Genomic DNA, 25,746 nt, shown 5'->3' with positions numbered 1-25,746 from the left:
GGTGATGTTTTTGTGACCAGAAATATGCCATAGGACTTTAACTCTTGTTTCTATCAATTTGCCAATGGTAAAATTGGCTTGTTATACATCATTTCGCTTAAAATCGGTTTCCAAGAACCTATCCACGATGTAACGTGAGGATTTACTGTCTAAGGTTGCTGAGGGGGAGTTAGAGGGTGATTTAGGGAGGAGCTAGCAGGTGGGGTCGGGGCAGGGATTGGTGGAAATTTGTAAATCCAAGAATATCTGGGGTAATTGCTTTGGTATCTGAGGAAGCTAATGTGTGGTGTATTCTAGAGCACAAGTCCCAAAGGGCTTCTGTTAAAGGACCTCTTAGGTATGTTGACACTGAACATGCAAAGGATAACATGTTGGAAGCAGATCTACGTTTCTAAATTAGCCAAAGCCTAGAAAAGATGCTTGTTTCCTATTGTAAGTTCTACCAAGAGAAGAAGGCAAGCACTGTTCAAAGTACTCTTGAGAATGTTTTTTAAAAAAATATATATTTTATTGATTTTTACAGAGAGGAAGGGAGAGGGATAGAGAGTTAGAAACATCGATGAGAGAGAAACATCGATCAGCTGCCTCCTACACACCCCCTACTGGGGATGTGCCCACAACCCAGGTACATGCCCTTGACAGAAATGGAACCTGGGACCCTGCAGGTTGACGCTCTATCCACTGAGCCAAACTGGTCAGGGCTTGATAATGTTTTTTTTTTTTTTTTTTTTTTTTTAACAAAGAGATAAAACACTTTAACTCTTAATGTTTCAAATTATAATGTACTAAATCAGTTCTAATTTTACTATTATTTCCTTTCCCCATACACGTATAACAGACAGTAAAAGAGTTTTTGGCAAAACATTTTTAAGATCGTGGAGCAATCATAATTTCCCCACCAATTATTACGATTGGCTTGGGGTTCAACTTGCACAGCCATTGTTATTGGCCCCTCACCACTGTTCAAAGCGAGGGCTGCCTGTAAACGAAATTGAGAAATGCTCATTTCCTCTCTGTTTCCTATACCTGCCCACCCTCTGCTGGAGGTGCCAGTGTTGAGAGAGACTGTCCAAAGACTGTCCCACTACACCTAAGTGATTCTCAATCTTTTATTCAGCCCTGGCCTATCCTCACGACTAACCTTGAGCAACGAAAAGCATTCCCACCAGCAGCAAGAATGTTCTAATTCTCAGCGGTTTAGTTGTTACAGCCAGATTGTGGAGGAGACTCTGGAGACATTAAGCAATTATCATCGACTAACTAAACTCTCTTAATTTAATTCTGTGCTTGGAGTGTAACCTTCTGATACAAGCCTGTTTTTGGAAGAGATACTGGAAATTAATTAGTCCAAGTGCTGGCTAAAGCCAACATAACTAAAATTTTTGCTTTTACTGCATAACTAAAAATTTCCCCTGCTATAACTGTGAGCTCAGAGATCATCATCTTTAAGCCTAGACTGGATTTGTTTACTGCCAAATTCCATTTGATGTTTTCTTTTCATGTTCAATCTCCACAACTGCCTTCACTGCCTGGACAATTACTCCCAGAAATGTTTAGAATTAATAGCTGCCTAACGATGTCTCTTGTGACTGATAGAAAGAACTATATAGTCCTTCAGTTTCTTTTCAGAACTTCCAGATCTGCTTCCAAGAAACTGCAGTAACCTCCTCTTTCTCCCCCACCCCTACACCCCACCTCCACAGCTTACATTCCCACATAAGGCAATACAAACCATAGACAATAGTTTGGTACAGCTAGGCCCACAGGAAATGATGAATACATTTTTTGTTAAATGTGTGACTAAATGAATATATCTCATGCTCTTAATGAAGAAACCAAAGTTAGTGTCACTGAGTCATAGAATAAAAATTAAGGTTCAGGCATAGTAGGTATCTGCACATTTATAAAAGGCTTTATAAATGCATAGATGCTTCTTTTTTTTCTTTTTTTTTTCACTTAAAAGGAGGAACAGAGAGATCTTAGAAGCTTTAGGGAAAAAACTCTAAAATAAACATTCTTCACTGCTTATCTTATATTTTTGTTGTTGAAAGAACATATGTTTATTTATGTAAAATATGGGCATATTAGTGCAGTAAAGGGAATAGGTTTAAAAAATAGAGTTAGAAGCTATTGTCTCAAAGCTCTGAGATTATGAATTATCCCTTTTTGTTAGAACCCTTGGACAGTGGCTGGTCATTTGTTCTTAGATTCCTCTGTAATAAATTCTAACAAATACAAAAAGAACAAGGTAAGTGTATGTTGTTATTTCCAACCCATTGGTTTACATGTAACAGCATACAACTCGGCTTACTATTACACGTTTTTGATTGTGGGGATTTTAACTCTCTTCTTTCTTGAAATGACACAGCTGAGACACAAAGCAGTGCTTTGATCAGGGCAGCTTCCCTGCAGGCACTTGCACCCTGGGGCCAGGCCCCACAGCAGGACTCCAGAGGAGGGAGCGGTCTGCCTTTATCTTAGGACGACAGTGAAGGTGACCAGGAACCAGGAGCTGGGAAAGGGATCAGGCTCATGCCTTGATGAAGCACCTGTTTTCAGGCAGATCAGATTTAGGCATGAAAATATGGAATTTGAGGACCTGGAAATTAATCCTCTTTAAACTACCTAACATATTCAACTCCCACACTAAGCCAAGTTTAAAGAGCAGTTCATAATCAACTTAAAATTGTATTTGTTCAGACAGTTCATAGTCAACTTAAAATTGTATTTAAGTTCCATTGAAGGGCTGTTACATGGGCATTCTTTTTAGCGATCTGGAGATGAAATAAATAAAACTATCATGCTGTTTTCTAAGGTATTTACTAAATATGTATATTATAATCTAGAGTATCATAATTGTGATTAATAACTTTAAGGCATTAGAGAACATTGTATTATAACCATTTTTTTAGCCTCTACTTAAACATTGCAACAAATTTATGAAGTATTTATATGTTTTTTTGAAAAATAAAGTTAAATCCAGTAGCAAAATGATAAAAATTGACAACCTGCCCTTGAGATTTAGGAAATGTAGAAAGATGGATGTATAGATGACACACTCATGAATAAGAAGGTGGAACTATCTTAGAAATAGGGCTTTGATTTTGAAGTGTTTACTTGGCCTACACATTCACTTTAATTTTTATCATTCTACCTCATTTCTATATGCTGGCTAAAATATGCACTTATTACTCAAATATCTGATTAGATTGGCCTCATCTGCTGATTTAAAAAAATTTATTTTCATATTGCTAGAATTTACAAAGAGTGTGCTTTTCAGATTTACTTATCACCTGTGATAATGTTAAATGAGCCTTTATTCACATTCATCAGTTGAATAAATCTAAAATACAGAGGTAAAATAGACATTGTATAAACTGTGATTCTGAGTACAAATCATGAAAATGATATTTTCATGTTGCTAAGAAACAGGCCTGGGGCGAGAGGTGTGGGTGGGCTAGAAGGGATCAATGGGGGGAAAAGGAGAACATATGTAATACTTTCAAAAATAAAGATAAAAAAAGAAACTGTTTCTGTTTAGTTGGAATAAAACATCAATGTTTTCTGTTCCTTTCAGATCTCGGAAATAATCCTTTACAGTTCAATGAAATTATAGCCTGCATATGGGTTCAAGTACTTGTATCTATCTATCTATCTATATATATGAAACTCTAATATGCAAATAGACTGAATGGTGGAACAACCAATCAACCGAACAACCAGTCGCTATGACGTATGCTGACCACCAAGGAGTGCGCGTGGAACATGGCGGGCGTCAGCAGCAGGCGGTAGAGTGCAGAACATGGCAGGCGTCGGCCACGGCAGGATGGTGGAGCAGCTGAACGGGGGCACCAGACCAAGGCGGGGCACTGGCCACTGTCATCTGTGGTTACTGAACCATCAGCCTCTGGTGGTTACTGAAAATTCTTTACTCCCGTGTTCCATGGTCTCACCTGGCACTTGCACCTGCTGCCGGTGCTGGAACCACTGCTTGCACCCACTGCCAGCGCCCAGCACCAGCCCTGATTGCTCGGTGCCATCAGTGGGTGTGAGGGGCGGCTGTTGGCACCAATTGCCCCTCAAGGCTTCTCCACCTCCCCCTGCTCCTGAGGGGCAATCAGGCAACAGCTGCCGCTTGCACCCGCTGATGGCGCCAGTCCTGCTCGCACTCACTGCTGGCATTGGCCCCAATTGCTCTGTGCTGTCAGCAGGTGCAAGTGGGGTCAGTGCTGTCAGCGTGTGGGAGTGGTGGCGGAAGAAGCGGAGCTGCCGGCAGACAGGGGACTGGGGGCCATAGTGGGAGGTGCCAGGTGGGAGAGGGGAGGATGGGCCAAGACCCATCCTTGCAGCCCACAGTTTCCTTTCAAGGTGCACAAATTCGTGCACTGGGCCCCTAGTTTATTTATAAATGCTGAGATCCCTGCCTGTGTAGCCAGCATCCAAGATGACATCCAATAACCTGTAGTACATAGCTGCTCTAGTGTTCCTTCTTTTACTTAGCATAATGAACTTGAGATTTGTTCAAGTTGCTGGGCATATCAGTACTTTGTCTTATACTACTGAGTATTATTCCACTGTATGGATATACCACACTTTGCTTATCCATTCACTGATGGGTGCATTGACAACTGGTTGTTTCCAGCTTTTGGGGTAGTGAATGAAGTCACTATAAAATATTCACATACAGACTTTTGAGTGAACATAGATTTTTACTTCTCATGGGTAAACACCTAGAAAAGGATGGGTTCAAGAAAACTGATGATTTTGTATTTTATCTGTAGTTTTTCTTATTTCTAGGGTGGGAATAATCTTGTTTTCTACATTCTAGGTAGAAGTGGAACTCTTAGTGGATCTTAAATATATCCTAGAAAATAGAATTCCACAGATTTTCCAGTAACCCATTGCAGAGTTAATAATTTTCACTATCATCAATTTTATCTTCACATTTGGCTGAGCCATACACCAAATGGGAATATGACAAAGCTCAGACTCTAGTGCTATCACCATTCGCCTGTCCTACAAGAAGCCATGAGTTTGAAGAAAAAGTCCCTCTTTGTGGGCAGAGATGACTGGCTGACCACCAAACATGTATGCTCCCTTCTATGGTGTAGTGCCACTCGGGAGAGTTTTCTCTGCCATAAGCTACTTTCCAGCCCAATTTACAGTTAGATACAGCCATGTAACTGGGTTCTAGCCAATGAAATATCGCAGCATTGTTGAGCGCCACTTTCAGTCCTAATGAAAGCCTGTCACATGGCATTCCTCCACGCTTCTACACCAGCTGGATACAAATGACCCGGGAAATTAGGTGTTTAAGATGGCAGAGCCTCCATCAGCTTGGATTCCTAGGCTGTGCAGAATGGAATTCACTACTCCCATCCCACTAACCTGGAACCAATTGGATTATTTCATGGCAGGCAATAAACTTCTATTGCCTTTTAGCTATTACTATATAGGTTGGGATCAATTTGGCACAGCAAATAGCCAACCCTAATGAATATATTCTCCTTTCCTTCCCTTGTCCAGTCACCTTTTCAACATGCTCTGATTATGTGACTTTTTTTTTTTTTTTAGCAGGTTTACTAGTTATCTGGTCATTCATAAGAAATACTGTTCTAGGCCCTTGTCATTCACGTGCAGGGAAAGTGGAGAAACTAAAAACCAGATGAGATTTAGAAAATAATTCTTTTTTCTAGTTAAGTGTTATAAAAATCTCCTCTGATGCATTGATTCCAAATTGTGATTAGCAGCTGCCTGTAGTGCCGTGTTGGGAAAATTTCCAAGGCCGTGTCCAGGCCAATAGAAAAGAACACTGTGATTAATTAGCAATAACTGTCCTGGGCAAGTGAGGTAAGAATGATGGCTTGATTTAAGAAACACCATCCCTGGGGTGAAGCCAATGCCCTTGGATACAATGAGTAGGCTGTTCCTAGAAATATAACCCAGATTTGCAAGTCTCAGATAAGAGGCACTTACCATTCAGGCAACATCTTCGCCATGGCTTTTATTTATATGAACGGTGTGATTTGTTGGCAGCCTTGATGGGCTTAGATTTCCCTCTGCTTGTTAATTCAGAAATCAGATGTTGTCAGGACTCACAAGTTCTAGTTCTAGTAAAACAATTTTGAAGGCACACATGTGGCTGCCACCAGAGCAGTGGCTAAGCAGATGACTGTATCCTCTAGGATTGTGACCCGGTAGCTGTATGACCAGCTAGTTTCCTGTTTGGCTGACAGGCGAACCTAACAAATAAAAAGAATCAAAGAATAGGAAACATTCTCTTGACATAGACTAACCATAGGTGGTTAAAAAGCAGACAGACCCCTACTTCTTGCTGTGGGAATAAGTTATTTACAGTGGCTCACAAGTGCTTGGATTTCTTAAGCTACACATTCTCAGTTACTATTTTCTAGATGACCAAATGACTCAGCTCAGAGACACATACCTGAGTCCAGCTAATACTGCGCCCAAGCAAAATGTCAGATTAATCTTTTAAACAAAACCATCAAAGACTTTCTGTTTTCACAAGACATAGAAAAGAGTAACATCTTTTCAACACAAAATAAGATTGATAAATTAGCCAAGAAATCCAAGTAATTTCTAAGCATGTGAAAACAGACACATTTAAACTAAAGAACATTCTGAAAAATAACTGTCCTTGAGTCTTTACCAAATGTCAACATCGTGAAGGAGTTAAAGAGGCTAAAGGGGCATAACAACCAAATGCAATGCACAATTTTTTATTGAATCTTGCATAAAACCAACCAAACCAGAGGGGAAAAAAAAGATGATTTTTTTTGGTCTATTGGAGAAATGAATGTAAACTTTATATGACACAATAGGATTATAACAATGCTAAGTTTCTTGAGTATGATAATGATAGGAAAAGGTAGAAGGATGTCCTTGTTCTTAGAAGATATGTGTTGTAGTATATAAGACCACATTGTCCAATGTCTGCCACTTACTCTTAGTTCCGAATAAAAACATGTCTATGTATTATACACAGAGAAAGAAAACAAATGTGGAACAATTGGGGAATCTAGATGAAAGATAGACAGGCATTTGTCGTTCTAGTCTTAGCTTTTCTGTAGGTTTGAAAATTTTCAAATAAAAAAGCTGAGAAAAAATGAATTGAGAAAAATTAAGAGCCCTAACCGGTTTTGCTCAGTGGATAGAGTGTCGGGCTGGGGACTGAAGGGCCCCAGGTTCGATTCCGGTCGGGGGCATGTACCTGGGTTGCGGGCACATCCCCAGCGGTGGGTGTGCAGGCGGCAGCTGATCGATGTTTCTCTCTCATTGATGTTTCTAACTCTGTCCTTCTCCCTTCCTCTCTGTAAAACATCAATAAAATATGTTAAAAAAAGAAAAAAAAGAAAAATTAAGATAATTTATATTTTCTATTTTATCAAGTTCAGTGTCTAAGGTAGGGATGGCAATTGGTAAGTTTAGATGTTTTTAATTAGAAAATTTGGGAAGTAGGGAGGGAATTTACCCATTACCCTATTATTTTTAATTCAGATATTATACTTTTCTTTTTCAATAGTTTCCTCTGTGCATCATAAATGATACTACATTGTAACATTTTTATTTAGTTTTCCACTTAATATTATGCTCTAAGCAATTCCTGTAATATTCTATCTTAAACACTTTTAATAATTTAATTTGAGAGAATATGCATTTTCTTTAGCAATTTCATCATTTAGATTTATAGTCTTCAACGAGCATCTTTGTATGTAGCTTTCTCCATATTGTGGATGCTGATGTTGGTATCGATTCCACGGGTGAGGTTGCTGGGTCAGATGACCATTTGTGGAGGAGTAGAGACACACTGCCATGATCTCTTCTTTTAAACTGCGAGTGCAGTAGTGGGAGCTTAATAAAAGGGAGCCATTTCAAAGTTACATTTCTTTAGCCTGAATATTTTTAGATTTCTAACAGCCCTTCCTTGTCCCCACCCCCCAGCCCCTACTCCCCACCCACTGACAACTAGTTGTGGGACCTTGATTTTCTCTTTGCCACCATCCCTTCCTTTAGAAGAGTTTTTTCGAACTGAGATCCTGGGCACCAAGAGGTCAGTGAGAGTGGTAGGGGGTCTTTAATCTTTTCAATATTTCACCAGCCTAACAAAAATCATACATGAATAAGCTTCATCAATGAAGCGTGTGTGAGGGAGCTTGGAAGTGCAGTCTCTGGTCCCAGTGGAGCGTGGCTTCGACTACAACCCTGCAACCTGAGACCTTGAGCTGGAACCCAACTAAGCAGCTCTCAGGTTCCTGACCCTCAGAGGTTCTGTGAGATAACGAAGATTTAGTATTTTTAGCTGTCTAAGTTTTAGAGTAATTTGTTAGGTTGCGATAGGTAACTAATACAGATTTGGAAATGGGATGTGGTCTGAACAAAAACATAAAGTGTGGACAAAAGACTTGAATAAGTACTTCATAAAAAGATATCTAAGTGACCAATGAGCATATGAAAAGGAGCTCAACCTTAGTTATCTGTAAATGCATATTAAAACCATAATGAAATATCAGTACACACCCTCCAGAAAAGCTAAAATTAAAAAGATTGACAATTCCAAGTTTTGGTGAGGACGTGGGGTAACTACGACTCTCATACATTGCTCACTAACTGGGTTGCTTAAAGCAGTAGAAATTTATTGTCTCACAGTTCTGGAGACTAGAAGTCTGAAATCAAGATGTTGGCAGAGACATGTGCCCTCTGAAGGAAGGGGTCCTTCCTTGCCTCTTCTAGCTTCTGGAGTTTGCTGGTAGTCCGTGGTGTTCCTCGGCTGGTAGATGCATCACTCCAGTCTCTCCATCATCATCACATGGCCATCTCCTCCCTGGGTGTCTCTGTCTTTTCCTCTTTTTATAAGGACCGACCTGATAACCTCATTTAAATTTGATTACATATAATGACCCTATTTCCAAATAAGGTCACACTCACAGGGTTAAGACTTCAATAAGTTTTTGGGGAACACAATCCAAACCTTAACACTCAGTAAGCACACAGGCTTGGTCACATCGGTCAACTCCAGACAGGCTGCATGGAGAAAACTTGTACCAGCCCTAACTGGTTTGGCTCAGTGGATAGAGCATCGGCCTGCGGACTTAAAGGTCCCAGGTTCGATTTCAGTCAAGGGCATGTACCTTGGTTGCGGGCACATCCCCAGTAGGGGGTGTGCAGGAGGCAGCTGATGGATGTTTCTCTCTCATCAATGTTTCTAACTCTATCCCTCTCCCTTCCTTTCTGTAAAAAATCAATAAAAAAAATATATTTAAAAAAACAACCAGAAAACTTGTACCGGAACAGTCCATCAGAGGGAAAAAAGAGAGAGGAAGTTTATCTGCCCAGTATCCTCCAATCTCCTGTCTCCCACTGGTCAAAATTCATTTAGGGGGAATTAAATCCTCTGCACTTCTGGATTGTGTCATTCAGCCCCACTGGCATTTTAGCTGAGTTTGGGGAGGTGGGTGGAGAAAGGAGCCAGATGTTCTAGGCTTGTGGCTGGTGAGCCTCACGCAGGGAAACCACAGGGGCTGGTTCATGGAGTCTGCTAGCAACCCAGGAGGAGCACGTGGCCCAGAAGAGACAGGTGGTATGTAGACAGGTCCCATGCTCGGCTCAAATGCCACTTTATCACAGAGGCCTTTTCCGACTACTTTATCCCAAATAGAAGCCCCCCCCCTTTCCACCTTTGTATTCCCTTAATTGACTTAATTGTTCTTCAAAGCATTTACCCCTACTGGACATATGATATATAGGTTACCGTTGTGAGCATGTGAAACAGAGTTTATTCTTGTATCATTTATTAATTATTGTATTATTTGTCATACAAAAAACTGTGAACCTATTTTTGCCCCACCCTGTACTAATATGCTATCTGTTTATCTCTCATTCCACTGCAGCAATGTTCCCTGCAAGTAGGAAATCTGTTCTCTGCTCTTTCCTCAGTGTCTAGCACAGTGCCTGGCATGTGGTAGGAGCTCAAGTATTTCCTGAATTGAATTACCAGATGAATTAATATGGGTGTGAAGAAATGAAAAAGAAAAAGGCCGAATCTCCACAGTCTGCTCTGGGCTTAGCTGTGCAGATGGCAATGGAAGTGTCCTAGGCCGAGGCAGTCCTAACCTTAGCGGGTCAGGGCCGGCCCTAGGCTCACCTGAAGGGAAGGCTCCATTTCCAGGGTTTAAATTGTGCAGCGACTAGAAGAGGTGAGGGGCTGCCGGGATCGTACCCTGGATACCTGCCCTTCCGGCTCTGCTTCATAGACTGTTCTGAAGATTAAATGAGATGACAGGTAGAGAACACCACACGGAGCCTGACACTCAGTGGATGTCCAATAAATGGCGACTATTATTAGCATCATGGCCAAAAACCGATGGTAACTCCGAGGTTCTGGTAAATGGCAGGTCAAGTGCAGTCTTTTTCCCCTCTCGCTCTTTACCTAGAAGCTTTCTCTGGGTAAAGGAATCTTGAGAAAGCATTTGGTGACCTTGAAACATTCTTAAGCGTTCTTTGATGCCTTTATGAATGAATCTTAATAAATATAGGAGATTCATTTCCTCCTTCATATCCCTATCCTAGAAAAGGAATGGCATAAATGCCTTTGATAATCTTTATATAGTATAACATTTTAAATTTGTTTACCTTAACCATGATAGAAGTTAACCAGATGGAGGTCAGCTGGAGGACAAGCACGGAGCAGGGAGGAGTTTGTTGCTGAAGGAAAGGTGGAGGTCTGAAACCAGATCCTGGCTGCGGAGCAGAGGGAAAATGGTAAATTCTTCGGAGGCGTTTTATTAGGGTAAAAGCACGCCAGTACGTACCTGCTGTTTCACGCTCTCCAATCTCCTTAAACCTCCTGTAAGCAGGAGAGTGAGGGAAGGAGAGATCAAACAAAAACAAACAAGACACAGTGAGGAGAGCAATGCTGTGTCTCTATGCCCATTGTCTATCCCTAGATGAGCACTCATAATTATCAAAACCGTGCTTGGCAATAGTCCAAAAGACTTAACTTGTCCCACATTCTTAAACAACTGTCACAGCATAATTTGATTTTTGCGAGAGTGTAACCAAAAAACTTGTAGGCATTGCGTTTGTTGTGTACTCCGACCTGAGCCAGACAGTAGGCAAACACTCCCCACGCCCAGGCCTGGAGAGAATGGCATGTGGGGCCAACCATCCAAGTGAACAACCACCGTGCCTTGGGATCTTGGCCCCCAATCCCTGAACCTCAGTTCTGCTGCGGCCCCAATGCTCCCCACTCTTTCGTGTTTCTTTTCATGATGCAGGTGATGGAAGCCCAAGCTGGTCTAAGGTGCAAGGTCCCAGACCAGTTTGTCATCCCCTCAGACACCCCTGGGCACCATTCTGGCCCACCAGCCTCCCCTCCCAGCTTGCAGCCATGCCCGTGCCCCCTCTGCAACCCATCCCAGTCCTTCCTCGCCTGCCCTTCGGGAGGAATTGTCGCCTGCATTCCACCTTAGAGACCACTGTGGGTGTGCCCATCCCAAGCCGTAAGAGCCCCCCTCTCCATCCCTTCCTAAAGGGGAAACAGGAAAGGTGAGCGAGAACTCGCCCCCAAGTTTTGACAAGCTGCGGAGGAAGACTAATGGGTTTCTAAGGCAACGGAAAGGCAGCAGCCATTTTAGTGGCATTTGCTGGATGAAAAATATATAGACACTGACCGCCTTCCCCCCATCCGCCCCGTCCCCACACTCTTGGGGTTTTCTCTCTTTCCTGTTTCAGAGGCCCCGAGGCGAGGGGTGGGGCCCAGGTTCCCCGGAGCCGCAGCGGCCACCTGTCGCAGGTGTTCGACCATCAGGGTCGCCGCGGAGCGCCCTCCCGCGGCGCCCGGGACGCGGGGCTCCCCACCCCCGGGCGCCGCAGTGCAGTGCGGAGGGCGGGCGCCTGGGCCCTCCCCGTCCCCGCGTCCCGCCCCTCAGGCCCCCTCCCTCCCGCCGCTCGCAGGCCTGAGGCCGCCACAGCCGCGCTGGTGGGAGGCGGGCCGGCCGGGAGCGGTCTGCACCGCGCGCGGAGGTAGAGCGAGCGCGGCCGCCCGCCGCCGGGGACCTGCCGCTGCCCAACATGGTCGCTGCGCACGCTGCCCATTCCTCCTCCTCCGCCGAGTGGATCGCCTGCCTGGATAAAAGGTACCCGGGGAGGGGCCCCCACCCGGCCGGGCTCTGCGGCGCTGCCCTGCCCGAGCTCCCCGTGGGCGCAGCCGCCGGCGCCGCAGCCCGCAGCCCGCACCTGGCTCAGCCCCGCGGCGGGAGGAGGGTCCGGGGCGGGGGAGGGGCCGAGGGGCCGCATCCAGGATGCTGGGGACACGCACCCCTGCTTGGGGGGCAGCCCCCGCACGAGGTTGTTCCGTGCGGTGGAGAGAATGCGGTGCGGTGCGGAGGGGGCGGGGGAGGGCGCCGGCCGCTCAGGTCCCCCCCCCCCCAGCCCTCCCTCCTCCCGCCCTCGCCCCCTCCCCCGCGGACTCCCGGCCCCGCTCTTGGGTGGGAGGTTATTCTCTCTGGGCATCGCCGGACGGACCAGTAGATTCCTATCTTCTTCCAGCTGCTCAGACCACTAGGGGTAAAGGTCATTTAAGTTTTAAGGAGGGGCGGGGGGAGGCAGGTGCAGAGTAACATTCTTTTTTGTTCTGGAAAGCGAAGTGTGAGCGAGTCGGTGGAGCTGTCCAGTGCCTTCGAGCCTGCGCCTCTGCTCAAGGTCTGTGTTGGGAAGGTCACGCCGGAGACTGCTTTCGTCTCAGTACTTGCTCCTCGGGGAAAGCCCCTTCCTCTAAAAAAATTGGAACAATAAAGCATTGTAACTCCCGACGACAGCTCTGGGTCAGGAGTTGCGTGTAACAGCGGACTGCGACTGTTCCCAGGCTCTGAGAGCACAATTTTCTGGTTGTTCACATTGTGGGTGTAGCAGTAAACATGACACATATATCAGCAATGATAGTTAATGACCCTGGTTACAAGGTGATGCCTCTGAACTTCTAAAAACTGAGCAAGAAATCGCGCAGAGTGGGCGGCCTCTGCATTTCCGAGTTGGAGGCAGCAGGGCAGTGATTCATGTCTTGCAGCTGTCTGCATGGTATCTCTATTTGCATTTGTGTGAAATATTTTTTTGCTCTGCCATATTGTGATATTTTTTTTTTACAATTAGCAGATTCATAACCAGCTCAAACTTGAAAATCTGAAGTGTGACATACTCTGCATACTTCACTATTATAGGCCTTTGTTGAAAAAAATTAATTTGAGAACAGCTAACTGTGGCTCGTTTGAATAAATTAATATGTCTGAAAATAATTTTTACTTTCAGTTACCACACAGCAAGATTTTTTTTTGGAAGGCAGTGCCCTATTTATGTCTAAAATGATACGTACTAATATTAGAAGAGTTAAATACAATAAATAGTAAGAGAATCGAAGTGATGGTTAAATCATACAAAATTATGTAGAGGAACTAAAAGCATGTTTAAGAGAAGAGCCTGCCAATAGCATAAGTAATCTAAATTTAATAGTTTAGGAAAGATGAATTATAAAGGAAGAGAAAATCAAGCCTCCTGTACTTAACCTATAAATAATAGTACTTCCTCATGAGTGAATTTTTAACTTAATAGATTATATATTTCTCTTTGAAGAAATGCATGGCAGGCCATTTTTTGGAACAGTCAGTAATTCACTGGAAACCCTTTAGTCAGTAAGTGCTGATGGCAAAATCATAGAGCAATACTAACACAAGTGGGCATATTTGACTCTATCTTTCATAATGTGTATCTGCCTAAATGATTTTGTTTGGAGTGGATTTTTAGAACATTGTGCCACAATCTAATACCACCATTCATAATGGGGAAGGGGGGAAGTCTACCAGAGGGAAAAGAAAGCCAGCCCTCCACACACACTGAGCTTAGCATTCGTGGAGTGTGGGAGAGTGGACAGATCAATGTTTTAAGGTTGTTAGGCTCAGAGCTATCACCAGCTCTGATCTTGGACATGCCACTTTCATTTACTGAAGTGTCTGAGAAATGCGGATAGGACTGTCTTACTAAGGATTAGTGGATCCAATGGGGAAAAAATGGTGAAAGTTCTTTGAAAACTGTTAGGTACCATTGAATTTTCTGCAGCATTGATGGTGGAATTCCTTTGAAGAAGGGTTTAGGACTGGCAATCTCATTGTCAGAGCGCCTTATTTTGCCGTTGCATTTTTACTTAGATTGTTAATTTTTTTAGGGGAGAAGGAAGATTAAGGGTGCTGATGGAAGTGAGCTGGGAAAGTCCCTGAAATTACTTCTTAGTGGCACACCGCCCTCAGTATTTCTGGGAAATGCAATCTTGATACCCTAGTCCAGGCAGTGCATTGGGCATTGGAGATGCAAGAAAAGAAATAAGGAAGTTACTCATTCAGTTGTGTATAGGGGTGCGGGTCGGGGTGGGACAGCTACATAAACAATTAACCACAATTCAATGGTAAGTGCTTTAATGGAGATGTATGAAGTGCTTTGGGAATGTGGAGGAGAGATTTGGCAGCTCTGCCAGTGATGCTTCCCACAGGTGCTGCCTGGACCTTGGAGGCTGAGGGGACTTTTATCAGGCAGAGAATTTGGGGAGGGCAGGCCAGGCAGAGGGGGCAATGTGAACAAAGCCACTCAGGAGTGGCCTGTACATACACTGATTTCTTCCCAACCACAAATTCCTCTTGTGACCTAGGCTAGGGCATAGGAAAACATGCTCTGTTTCTCTCAAACTTTTGATTACGTATATTTTCAGGCATATACACTCAAAACAGAGGGAGTGTGCATTGAATTCCTCTGTACTACTTGGGATAGGATGCTAGGACCTTTCCCATAGCTGGGACATGTGGTGTAGATATATGCACCATGCAGGCAGCTACTGTTGGTGGTGGCCAGAAAAAGAGGGCCCAGGGGGTGGAAATAAAAAGGGGAGTTATAGTAGAAAGTCTGCTGGAGTAAAGAAGTATGCAAGAAAGGTGAGACAAATAAAACAAGGAAAATGAAGCCTTAGAAATGTTCGTTAGGCATGCCTACAAAGTTATTATAGACAGGAAAATACTTTATGAACTCGCATGTCAGAGAAGGGAGTGAAGAAAGAAAATCCAAAGCTTCTTATGTGTCAGGCATCTAAGTTCTTGGACTACGATGGTACTGAGGAGATGAGAGTATACAAATATTCATCTTAAAATCAGAAAGGTGTTGAAAAATTGGATAAAATGACATTGGAGAAAGTCTCAGCAGAAACATGTTAAAGCAAAACGAACTTACCACTGTCTCATAGATCTTACAATATTTTTCCGAGCAGGGATAGTAACTAGAAATGAATAGCATAGTATCCACTATTTGGGATTGAAAATATGTAAAATGTCTTTTTTTTTTTTAAACCTGTGCTGACCATTGTTTAATTTTAGTGAAAATATTTTTTATCATAAGATTTTAAGTTTGCCACCAGTGAATTTAAGAAGCATTAATAAGTCAAAATTCTCAAGGTTGATATGGGAGTATTATGAAGGGACCACACATATTAAGATATGTATAGTGAATCATCCCTAGTATCATCTACTCATGGCTGTGGAGCAGGAGTTGGCAGACTATGTCCTGTGGGCCAGATCAGACAGTGTCTCCGGAGCTAAGAATGCTTTTTACATTTTTGAATGGTTGGAAATAAAATCAGATTGATATTTCATGATCCATGAAATTCAAACTTCAACACAGCCACACTCATTTGGTTCTATATTGTCTACAGCTGCTTTCATGCTGCAATGGTAGGGTTGAGTAGCTGCAACCAATGGAGACTGGCCCACAGAATTTAAAGTGCTTACTTATGTGGATTTTTGAAGAAAAAGTTTGTTATCCCCTGTTATAGATAAAAGGATCTTGCTAAGTGATTGAAAGAGAAACCACTGGAGCTTGTCTTTGTCTGGGAAGTTCACAGTATTTGGCTTCTTGTTCTTCAGGTAGAAGCATAGATTGGAGGGAGGTCCTCACTTGATTAGCTTATGTGAAGACCACTCGAGATCACAGGCCTAAGCAGAAAATGAAGTTAACATGGCGTGGAAATGTATAAAAGGTTGACATTTTTCAAAACAGCTAAGGAATTTAAAAATTTATTCCTATTTCATTTTTAAAATGCCTCTAACCTAGTGTTGTTGCATCTGACTCAATCCCCAAATAGATGTTGAGTTAGCTATTTTTGATGTGATTGAATGAAAGTCAAAGAAATCAAGGGACAAATGTGTTAAAAAACAAAATGCTTTGTCGCAGACATGGTGAGAGAGGATGACTCAGATATCAAAGAAGCATCGGACACAGTCCCAGCCTTGAGGAATAGAGAAGATCAAAGAAGCACGCAGAGCAGAAGGAAGGCTGGTGTCTACCCAGGGAGGTCCCAAGGGATGGCATTACCTTGGTGAATTCTCAGGGTTCAGGGCTGGTCTTACAATCTCAGAATCCTGATTTGTCAGCACATCAAGAATTAATTCATTATTCAGATACAGATACACAGGCACTAAACTCTCGGAGACTGTAAAAACAGAAAGACAGTTCATGAATTTGAAAATAACATCAGAGAAGTGAACACACATTATTTGGCTAATGTATTTCTTCTCTAGGCAAGATGGATGGGAAACCCAATTATTATGAGAAGTCAGTGTTGTGCATTTACAATGAGAAGCAAAGCTGCCAGATCAGGACACTTACAACTTCTGGCCAGCTCATTCTTTTCCTAGAGTGACAGAGCTCAGGAGTTGAATTATAATCAGAAGATAGTTCCGGGAATCCTTCAGGATGGCTTGGCTGCCACCTCTTCCAATTAGATTGCCATGGCATGTACTCACATAGCACACTTTCCCCAAACATTGTAATAACATGTCAGACTCCACTGCAAATTGCTGGTTTACTTTTCTTTTTGCATCATTGGATGTTAGTCTCTGTATTTCATTCATCATTTTATTTCCAGCTTCAGTGCAGAGCCCTGACTATAGAAGGTGCTCATGGGATCAGGGTGAGAGGGCCGAGTGCATCCTTCCCCTCAGGGATGGGGGCAACGGTGACTTTGTAGGCAGGTCTTTCCACTGGTCCCCTTTGCCTCGGAAAAGGCTGAGATGGCACCATCACCAGCTGCCTCTGCTGCTCCTTCTGAGTTTCCTTGGCGCACGTGAAGACTTTTTTTTTTTTTAAATGACATTGCACAGCTCTTGTCTAATCTATTATTAAAAATACTTTTAGCCCTGGCTGGTTTGGCACAGTGGATAGAGTGCCGGCCTGCGGACTGAAGGGTCTGGGTTTGATTCCGGTCAAGGCATGTACCTTGGTTGCAGGCTCCCGGCCCTGGTTGGGAGCATGCCGGAGGCAACCAATCGATGTGTCTCTCTTACATCGGTGTTTCTCTCTGTCTCTCCCTCTCCTTTCCACTCTCTCTAAAAATCAATGGAAAAAATATCTTCGAGTGAGGATTAAAAAACAAAACAACTTTTATTACAGAAAATTTCAAAATGTACAAAAATAGAGAACAGTATGATAATTCTGTTGTACCTTTCCCTTCCCCCTCCAATAATCATCAACTCAGCCAATCTTGTTTTATTTATATCCCATTCACTCCTCCTACCCTCAGGATCATTTTGATGCTAATCACAGCCATAGTATTATTTCATTTATCTTTAAATATTTCTGTATACACTATATCTCTAAAAGATAAGGACTCTTTATAAAGAAAGCAATATAATTTTCATACATTAAAATTTTGACATTAGTTTCTTAATATAATCAAATATCCAGTCAATGTTCAAATTTCTCCATTTATCTCATAACTTTTTCTTTTCTTTTTAAAATTTTTAATTGATGAGAGAGAGAAAGAGAGAGAGAGAGAGAGAGAGAGAGAGAGAGAGAGAGAGAGAGAGAGAAAGATGTGAGAGATGTGAGAGACGGACAGCGATCAGCTGCCCCTGGATGTGCCCACTGGATCCAACCTACAACCTGGGTATGTGCCCAGACCAGGAATTGAACTAGAAACCTTTTAGTGTATGGGATGATGCTCCAAACAACTAAACCACACCAGCCAGGGATCATAAATTTTTCTTTTCTGTAGTTTGTTTGTATTAGGATTCAAATAAGTATTTTAAATCTCTAGAGGTTCTCCTTCATCTCTCTCCTTTTCTTCTTGTAATAAATTTGTGGAAGAAACAGGTATTACAGTCTGAATTTTAATTATACCCCATGATGTCTTTTAATATGTCCCTTTGTCGCCCATATTTTCTGTAAATTGATATTTGGATTTAAAGCTTGATCAGATTTAGATATGATTTCTGGGGCAACAGTACTTCACATAAGTGTTGCATACTTCCATCATGAGGCACATAACATCAAGCGATCTCTTTTTGTGATGTTAGCAATATTTTTAAAGTTTGATGCTTGGCGACTATCTTATTTGCAACTTCTTGGGGGACATCTCATTGTAGCCCCAAATACATGGGAGCATGTAGCATATATTTGAGGAGCAATTAGAAGACAACACAAACTAATAAGTAATCAAGGTTAAATCCTCTGGTGCTGACTCTACCTGCCCTAGGATTTTGGGAAAGGAACGTTTCAGCCAGAGCTGGACTCCCTCAGTGGAGGTACATGGAGGATGGTGCATCTGGAGCAGTGGGCCTGAGAGAGGCTGCCTGGTCCACCACACCCTTGGCCCTGTAGCCTGGTCTCCCGAACACAGCCTCAGATCCTGAAGGACTCATCAGAGGAAGAGTAGTACACAGCAAAGCAGATTCTGCCTCCTTGTCTTAGGTTGGGTTTCCTCAAATGGACCTCTGGCCCCTCTAATGAGGTGGCGGGGACTGGCAGATCCCTTTCAGTTATAATGTCCTATGAATTGTAAGATTTCATAGCTGCTTATTCTCCTGGACCACCTTCCCAACTTCAGGGCAGCTAGTTTTTGCTTAGTCAGATTTAAATCCATCTTCATGCATCCTGGACAGTGGCAGGGCTTTTCCTTCAGGACTTCAATTCACAGATGAAGGAGAGGAAGAGCAGAGACCGCCTTAGGAGTACTGAGAGATGGAGGGAGGAAAAAGAGAGGATGGAAATACCTGGGTGGGGAGGGGGACAGAGAGAGACCCAGTCAAACGTAAGGGAGTGCACTAACTGGTTGGAGTGGAGGCACCTGGGCACCGTGTTTACTTCCCCTGCACAAAAAGGTAAAGCGCTGCTACTTCCCTTTATTCTCTTCACACGTGTTCTTTCTTGGAGCATCCATCCATTTCCTTTGCTTTAATTATGCAGATTACTTATATTCTGTATCCTTGGTTTATCTTCTAGATCATAGGCATTTTTGTCTCCTGTTGTATATCCCCACATCAACATCGCATTAATATTCTGGGACAAACTTCACCTATCTTTGCTATAGAGGTTGGAAAAACAAAATACTCATCTTCCCAGACTCTCTTGAGGTTAGGTGTCAATGTGACACAATTCTGGCTAATGAGATATGTCAAAAGTCCACTAGGGGCTTCTAGGAAAGTTCTTGCTTTACTAATGAATGACACATGTATTCTTCTCTTGTTTCTGCTTGGAATTGCAACCTAAAGCTTGGGCCTATGGCAACCAAATTGTAATCCCAGGAGGAAGGACCAGAAGAAACACAGACTTCAGTTCTGACTTTGTTCAGCTGCTGAATTTAGATCAGTAGTTGCCTAACTTGAGATTTTTTTGTTTTGTGGAGGCAAAAACACACTCTATTTCTAGAAACTGCTGTTTGCTAGGCGCTCTATCATTTGCTCTCAAAACTTTCTGTAACCTAACAAGTTGATTGATACTCAACTTGTCTAAATCTGACTTTACCTTTCTTAACATTCCTCTTTATTGGTTTCTCTTCCTTACTTTCTTATTTTATTAATGACACTAGTAGTCTCATTCTCAAAACTTTGCTATTACCTGTGTCCTCCTGTCCTATGTTTATGTTTATACCTAACCAGTCACCAATTCTTCTATTGGCCATTATATTTTACTGCTTTATTTCAGGGCCTTATACATCTGGACCTGGATCTTTTCATTGTTTCCTGCTTCCAATCTGGAAGACACGATGTTTTCAAATCAGCTTTGTTTTTGGATCAGTCAGACCTGGATTCAAATTCTGTTATCTCTACTGTTAGCCATGTGATCTTAGTGAAGTTATTAATTTTTCTGAGCCTCTATTTCCAAATTATCAAATGAGGCTCCAAAGACCTACAGTAATGGCTGTGTTTGTGGGCTAATGCAAGTATAGTTGCATGATGTTCTCTAAGTAGACTGCATATTATGGGGGTTAAGATTTTGGGAGCCAAACTGTGTTGGTTCAAATTCCAGTTTTGATTTTATTAATGGTGTAACTTTAGGCAAGTTATTTAGTTCTTATAGTTGCTTTGTAAATTTATCAGGATTTTTTATATAGACAATCTTGTTGTCTGTGAATACTGGCAGTTTTATATATTCTTTAAGATCTTTGTCTTTTATTATTTATTTTTCTGGCTTTATTTCACTGGCTAGAATTTCCAGGACAAAGTTGAACAGAAGGGTTGAGAATGGACTTCCTTGAATCAGGAAACATTTTTCCCCTCTATTTTTTTCTTTCCTTTGCTTTTAAAAGAGCTGTGTAATGTTGATGCTATTTTAAAAAATGTTTTATAGATATCATCTGGCTAGAAATATTCTTTGTAGGAAGTTTTTTTATGACAAATTCAATCTCTAATAGAGAGAGGACTACCCAGATTTTCTATTTCTTCTTGTGTCAGTTTTGACAAGTTGTCTTAAGGAGTTTGTCCATTTCATTTAAGTTTTCAAATTTGTTGGCATAGAGTTGTTCATAGTATTCCCTATTATCCTTTTAATGTCTTCAGAATATATAATTATGTTCTACTTTATACCACATATTAGTAATTTGTGTCTACTCTGTTTTCTTGAACAGTCTTGCTTGGAGTTTCTCAATTTGTTAATCTTTGAAAAGAACCATTTTTTTTCATTGATTTTCTTTATTGTTTGAGATTTCATTGATTTTTGCTACCCCATCCCCCACTTTATTTGATTTACTTTGGGTTTAGCTTGCTCTTTTTTTTTTTTTGGCTTCTTAAAATGGAAATCTAGATAATTAAAATTTTTCTCTTTTCTAATATGAGCATTAATACTATGATTTCTCTGGGTCAGCACAAAGAAGGAAGCACAGTTATTTCAGTAGTCAGTGTTGACAAAAATATGCACCCAGTTTTGCAAGAAAAGAACAATCAATCAAGCCAATACTGGGACCTATTAATCTCCTCAACTTCATGGAAGATACTGTGCAATGTGATGAACAATATCTCAATGGGTTTCATAGGACTCTCAGTATATCTTGATAGCTTAATGCCAAAGGGACATTAAAGGAGCAAGGGGGCCAGTATAATAGACAGCTTTCTGATGGTCTGATTTAATCCCAGGATATATTTTAGGAGTCAGTGGATTATTTCTCTTTCAAGAAATCCTCCATAAGTATTTTTTTCCACATCCGAGCTATTGCTAAGTATTAAAATTGGGCAACAAGGACTTTGAAGTAATATTTCCCAATAGATCCCTGGAGTGCTGCTATTTCTGTGTTGTTGGTTAAAATAAACTGGCAAACAAAATAGATCCGGAGACACTGAAGCATGCAGCAGACTGACATATTTCAGAGGGAAGAGGAGGGGGCAGGAATAGACTAACAAAAGAATTTATATATATATATATACATAACCCATGGACAGACAATACTGTGGTGAAGGCCTGGGGAGAGGGCAGGAGTAGGGTGGAGAGGGCCAATGGGAGGGAAAGAGGACATCTTTTTGTAATACTTTCAACAATCAAGATAAATAAATAAAAATAGACCAAAGACCTGAATATAAGAGCTAAAACTGTAAAATTCTTAGAAGGAAATAAAGGCATATGTTTTAGTGACCTTGAAATTAGACAAAGATTTCTTAGGTATATAAATCTCAAGCCACCAAAAGTACATTAAATAAATAAATTTGACTTCATCAAAATTCAAAACATTTTTATTTCAGAAAAGGATACTATCAAGAAAGTAAAAAGATAACCTATAGAATGAGAGAAAATATTTGCAAATTATATAGCTGATATGAGTTTAGTAATCCAGAATGTATAAAGAACCATTACAATTCAACAATTAAAAACCAAGAGAGAAACAATTAAAAAATATTCTAAGTATTTGAACAGACATTTCTTCAAAGACACACAAATGCCAATGAGCACAGGAAAAGATGCCCAACATCATTTGTCATTAGAAAACTACCGTGAGATACACTTCACATCCTGTAGGATGGCTATAATAAATAAACACCAAGTGTTATAAAACAGAAAATAACAATGTTGGGATTATGTAGAAAAATTGGAACCCTCACACACTGCTGGAAGAAATATAAAATGCTACATACAGTCTCATATAGAAAACAGTTTGGCAGTTTCTCAAAAAGTTAAACATAGAGTAACCAACTAACCCAGCAATTCCATTCATTCCTTGATATATATTTAAAAGATATGAAAACATACAGTCACATAAAAACTTGTATATGAATGTTTATAGCAGCATTATTCAAATGATAACCAGAAAGTAGAAACAACTGAAATATCCATAAACTGATGAATAAACAAACAAATGTGGTGTATCCATACAAATAAATATTCAGCCATTAAAAGGAATGAAGTACTAATACATGCTACAACATGGATGAACCCTGAAAACATGCTAAGTGAAAGAAGTCTGACACAGAAGGTCACATATTGTATGATTTCACTTATGTGAAATGTCCCAAACAGGCAAATTTAGTGAGCAGGTATATTAATAGTTTCCAGGGATGGAAGAAAGTAAAATGGTGAATGACTACTAATGGGTATGGGATTTCTTTGGGGAGTGATGAGAATGTTCTGAAATTATTGATAGTGATAGTTGCACAACTTTGTGAATATACAAAGAAACACTGAATTTTATACTTTAAAATGATAAATTGTATGGTGTGTGAAACGTATCTCAATAAAAATCGAGCAGGAAAAAAAAAGAGTCATATGACTTTGGACTCAGCTTAACTGGGGGAAAACTACACCGTCACTTGATAGCCAAGGAAAGATGTATGTCTTAATGGTGGTCTAGCCCTACTTTGTGAGGATGTGGGGGGCAAGGCTTATCCTCAAGGAGTAATGATGGTGCCACTCTGACAAATGGTGGTCAAGCGTCCACAGGTTATGCGACAGAGTATGGCCCCTATGATTGTTACCAAGGAAACCAAGGGACTTGTGTTAATTGCACTGAAACATTAAAATGCCTATCTTTGTGTAACATAATTTTCTGAAAATCTTTTCATAGAATAAAATTGTAAGATGTAAGCATATCAAATAGGATGATTTGTGCTATAGGAGTATAAAAATTGGTTAAAAGTTCAAGCACCTCTGTTTTATTTAAATAAATGGGGAAATAATTTTTAAAGGCCCTAGAAACGCTTGTTAGAGATGTTGAAAACAAATACAAAAGGCCTTTGATGGGAAGCAGACATTACTTGGAACTTAATAATTTGATTCTTGATATTGTGTGTGAAATTGCAATTCTGCTTAAATGTCTTATCTAGTATTCAGGCTTTGACAATTTTATTCTTCTAGTCATTGATGGGCTACTTATTGAACATGTTGCAGAAAAAGTTGAGTTCTTGAATTTTACTTGTTTTCTTTATCAACTCTTTAAACAAACCTTTGGGATATAAGGAAGTCCTATCTTCTGTGTCCCTTGCCACTCCTGTGTCACTCCTGTCCTGTTTCCCTCTTCCTGTCTCATGTTCTTTTCCTCCTTCCTCAACCCAAATGTGCTGTGGGAAAAGGATATGATCTTAACATCTACTTTTCACCAGTTCCTTCATTCAGAGATTTTACACTCTGTTTTGCATGTGCCAGATGTGCTTTCTGGGCATAGGTTAGTGAAAAGAGTTGTCAGGGCCCTTGGACTCATAAATTTAAATACTAGTTGGGAAGACATGCATTATTTCAGTTAGTCGTTCAAAAAACTATTTATTAGGTAACTCGTGGGTGTGGATACTGTTCCAGGTGGCAGGGAATGTGGTGGTAAACAAGACAGGAAAAGTTAGGTGGTAATGAATACTGTGAGGCCCAAGGTAAGAGGATTTGGAGTGATGGAGTACGAGGACAGACAAGTCTGTGCTACAGTGGCCGAGAGAGATTTTGGAGAAGGTGGGCAGGCCTTTCTGCAGAAGTAACATTCGATCAAAGACCTTGAATTAACGGAGAGGCCACCCAATATGAATTTAAATCAGTGTTATCCATGCTTTGCTAAGTAGTTTTTTAGAGAACAAGTGTTGGGCTAGTGCCTGCTATGAGGACACAGGCTGAATAAGTATGGTACCACCGTTTTTTCTTTGGTAACAAGGCCTTATTGGGAGCAAGTGCCCAGGATATATTATTGCTTTTGTGGAGGTAGTAGACAAAGGTAATTTCAGAAAACAGTTGAAAGGGATAACTTTTGGTTTTTAAATTTAAAATTATAGTTTTAAAAGATATTTAAAAGATGTTTAGTTTTTCATTATTGTAATTTTTGAAGAAAGAGAAAGCTATTCCTAGAGAACTGGTGAGTGGCATGCGGATTTGGAAAAGTACTATTATTTAACCCTTTGCGGTCGTATTAAATTTGGACATGGGTGTCGTACTGGTCGGAATTAATTTCCATTGAAAGAGCAGTGATACATAACATGCAAGCTTATGAAGGATAAACAAGCTTTATTAATTCTTCTTTGGAACTACGTCACTACTAGTAGAATCACTACAAACGTTATCACTTTCTACGTCAGAGTCAGTATTCAAGGTGCCAAAATAAAACTCTTCATTGTTACTTTCAGATTCGCAGTACACTTCTTTCGGTAACTTTCTTTTTGCCATTTTGGAGTATTATTTTGAAATATCTTAATAAGCGAGAATGCCTAATTTCAGTTAAACGTAATTTGTAAAGCTTTATTTGAAATTCTGCAAAGTATCTCCGAAGCTGGTCGATTTCTTCACTCTCAAAAGGCGACTGACTCCCCACGGTGTTTTGCATGGCGAGTGTGGAATGACCGCGTTTGTTTATATTGAGTTTCGATATCTCCGATTTGTCGGGGCAATGTTTTGGTTCGTGACAAGGTCACTTAGACACTTAAGAGCTTTCAGAGAAATTATGAACTGATACATGAATGAATAGAGTTAAGATTCGTACGGTTCCTTGCTGTGGTGGCTGAGAGCAGACATAGGACCGGAACGGTAAAAAAGCTTTGGTGGCTGAGAGTAGACAAACGACCGCAAAGGGTTAATGAGGTTCTAAGATAGTGAGCGTGTGCTTGTGACTGTGGATGCTGATGGTGGTGTCAACATCCCCATCCTACTGGTGGACTTTGGGTTTTATAATTTAGCCCCTTTACTTTTATCAATGATGAATTTGTCTGGCACCCGTGTATTCCCTAAGACAGACCTCTCAGACAAACGTACCAGAGCAAGAAAATGGTCCGGGATACCTAGAAACTCCAACGATGACTCATTTTGAGGACTTGTTCATTATCTTAAACAATTTTCTATTATTATTTTACCATCTGTCTTTTGATAATGTTTTTTTATATTGAATTCTTATCACATTCTTCTCAGCAACTAATTAAATGTTATGTCAATATGTTTGTAAATTTTTTATGTTAAAAATTGGAGACAATTTGA

At 41.1% G+C, this 25,746-nt stretch overlaps 1 protein-coding gene and 1 long non-coding RNA gene across 2 annotated transcripts in view; one reads left to right on the top strand and one right to left on the bottom strand.

The window, feature by feature from the left end:
• Positions 1–1,953: 1,953 nt before the first annotated feature.
• Positions 1,954–11,659, bottom strand: LOC308522313. The gene is made up of 4 exons (XR_013996232.1): positions 10,830–11,659; positions 10,651–10,758; positions 5,977–6,242; positions 1,954–2,549 (listed from the first exon to the last, which is right to left on the bottom strand). It is a non-coding gene; the product is annotated as an uncharacterized lncRNA (long non-coding RNA).
• Positions 11,660–11,962: 303 nt separating this feature from the next.
• The window catches only part of RAPGEF4 (Rap guanine nucleotide exchange factor 4), a 263,242-nt gene continuing 249,458 nt past the window's right edge, over positions 11,963–25,746 (top strand). Inside the window, exon 1 of the mRNA XM_081095641.1 lies at positions 11,963–12,155. Within this exon, the coding sequence (XP_080951767.1) occupies positions 12,091–12,155 (65 nt within the window). The 5' untranslated portion in view covers positions 11,963–12,090. The remainder of the gene's footprint in view (positions 12,156–25,746) is intronic.

This window comes from Myotis nattereri, assembly GCF_964212035.1.
Source record: "Myotis nattereri genome assembly, chromosome: 7".
In the NCBI taxonomy this organism is placed as follows: Eukaryota; Metazoa; Chordata; class Mammalia; order Chiroptera; family Vespertilionidae; genus Myotis; species Myotis nattereri.
Note: the sequence above shows the minus strand (reverse complement) of the source record. Positions and strands in the feature narration are given on the sequence as shown.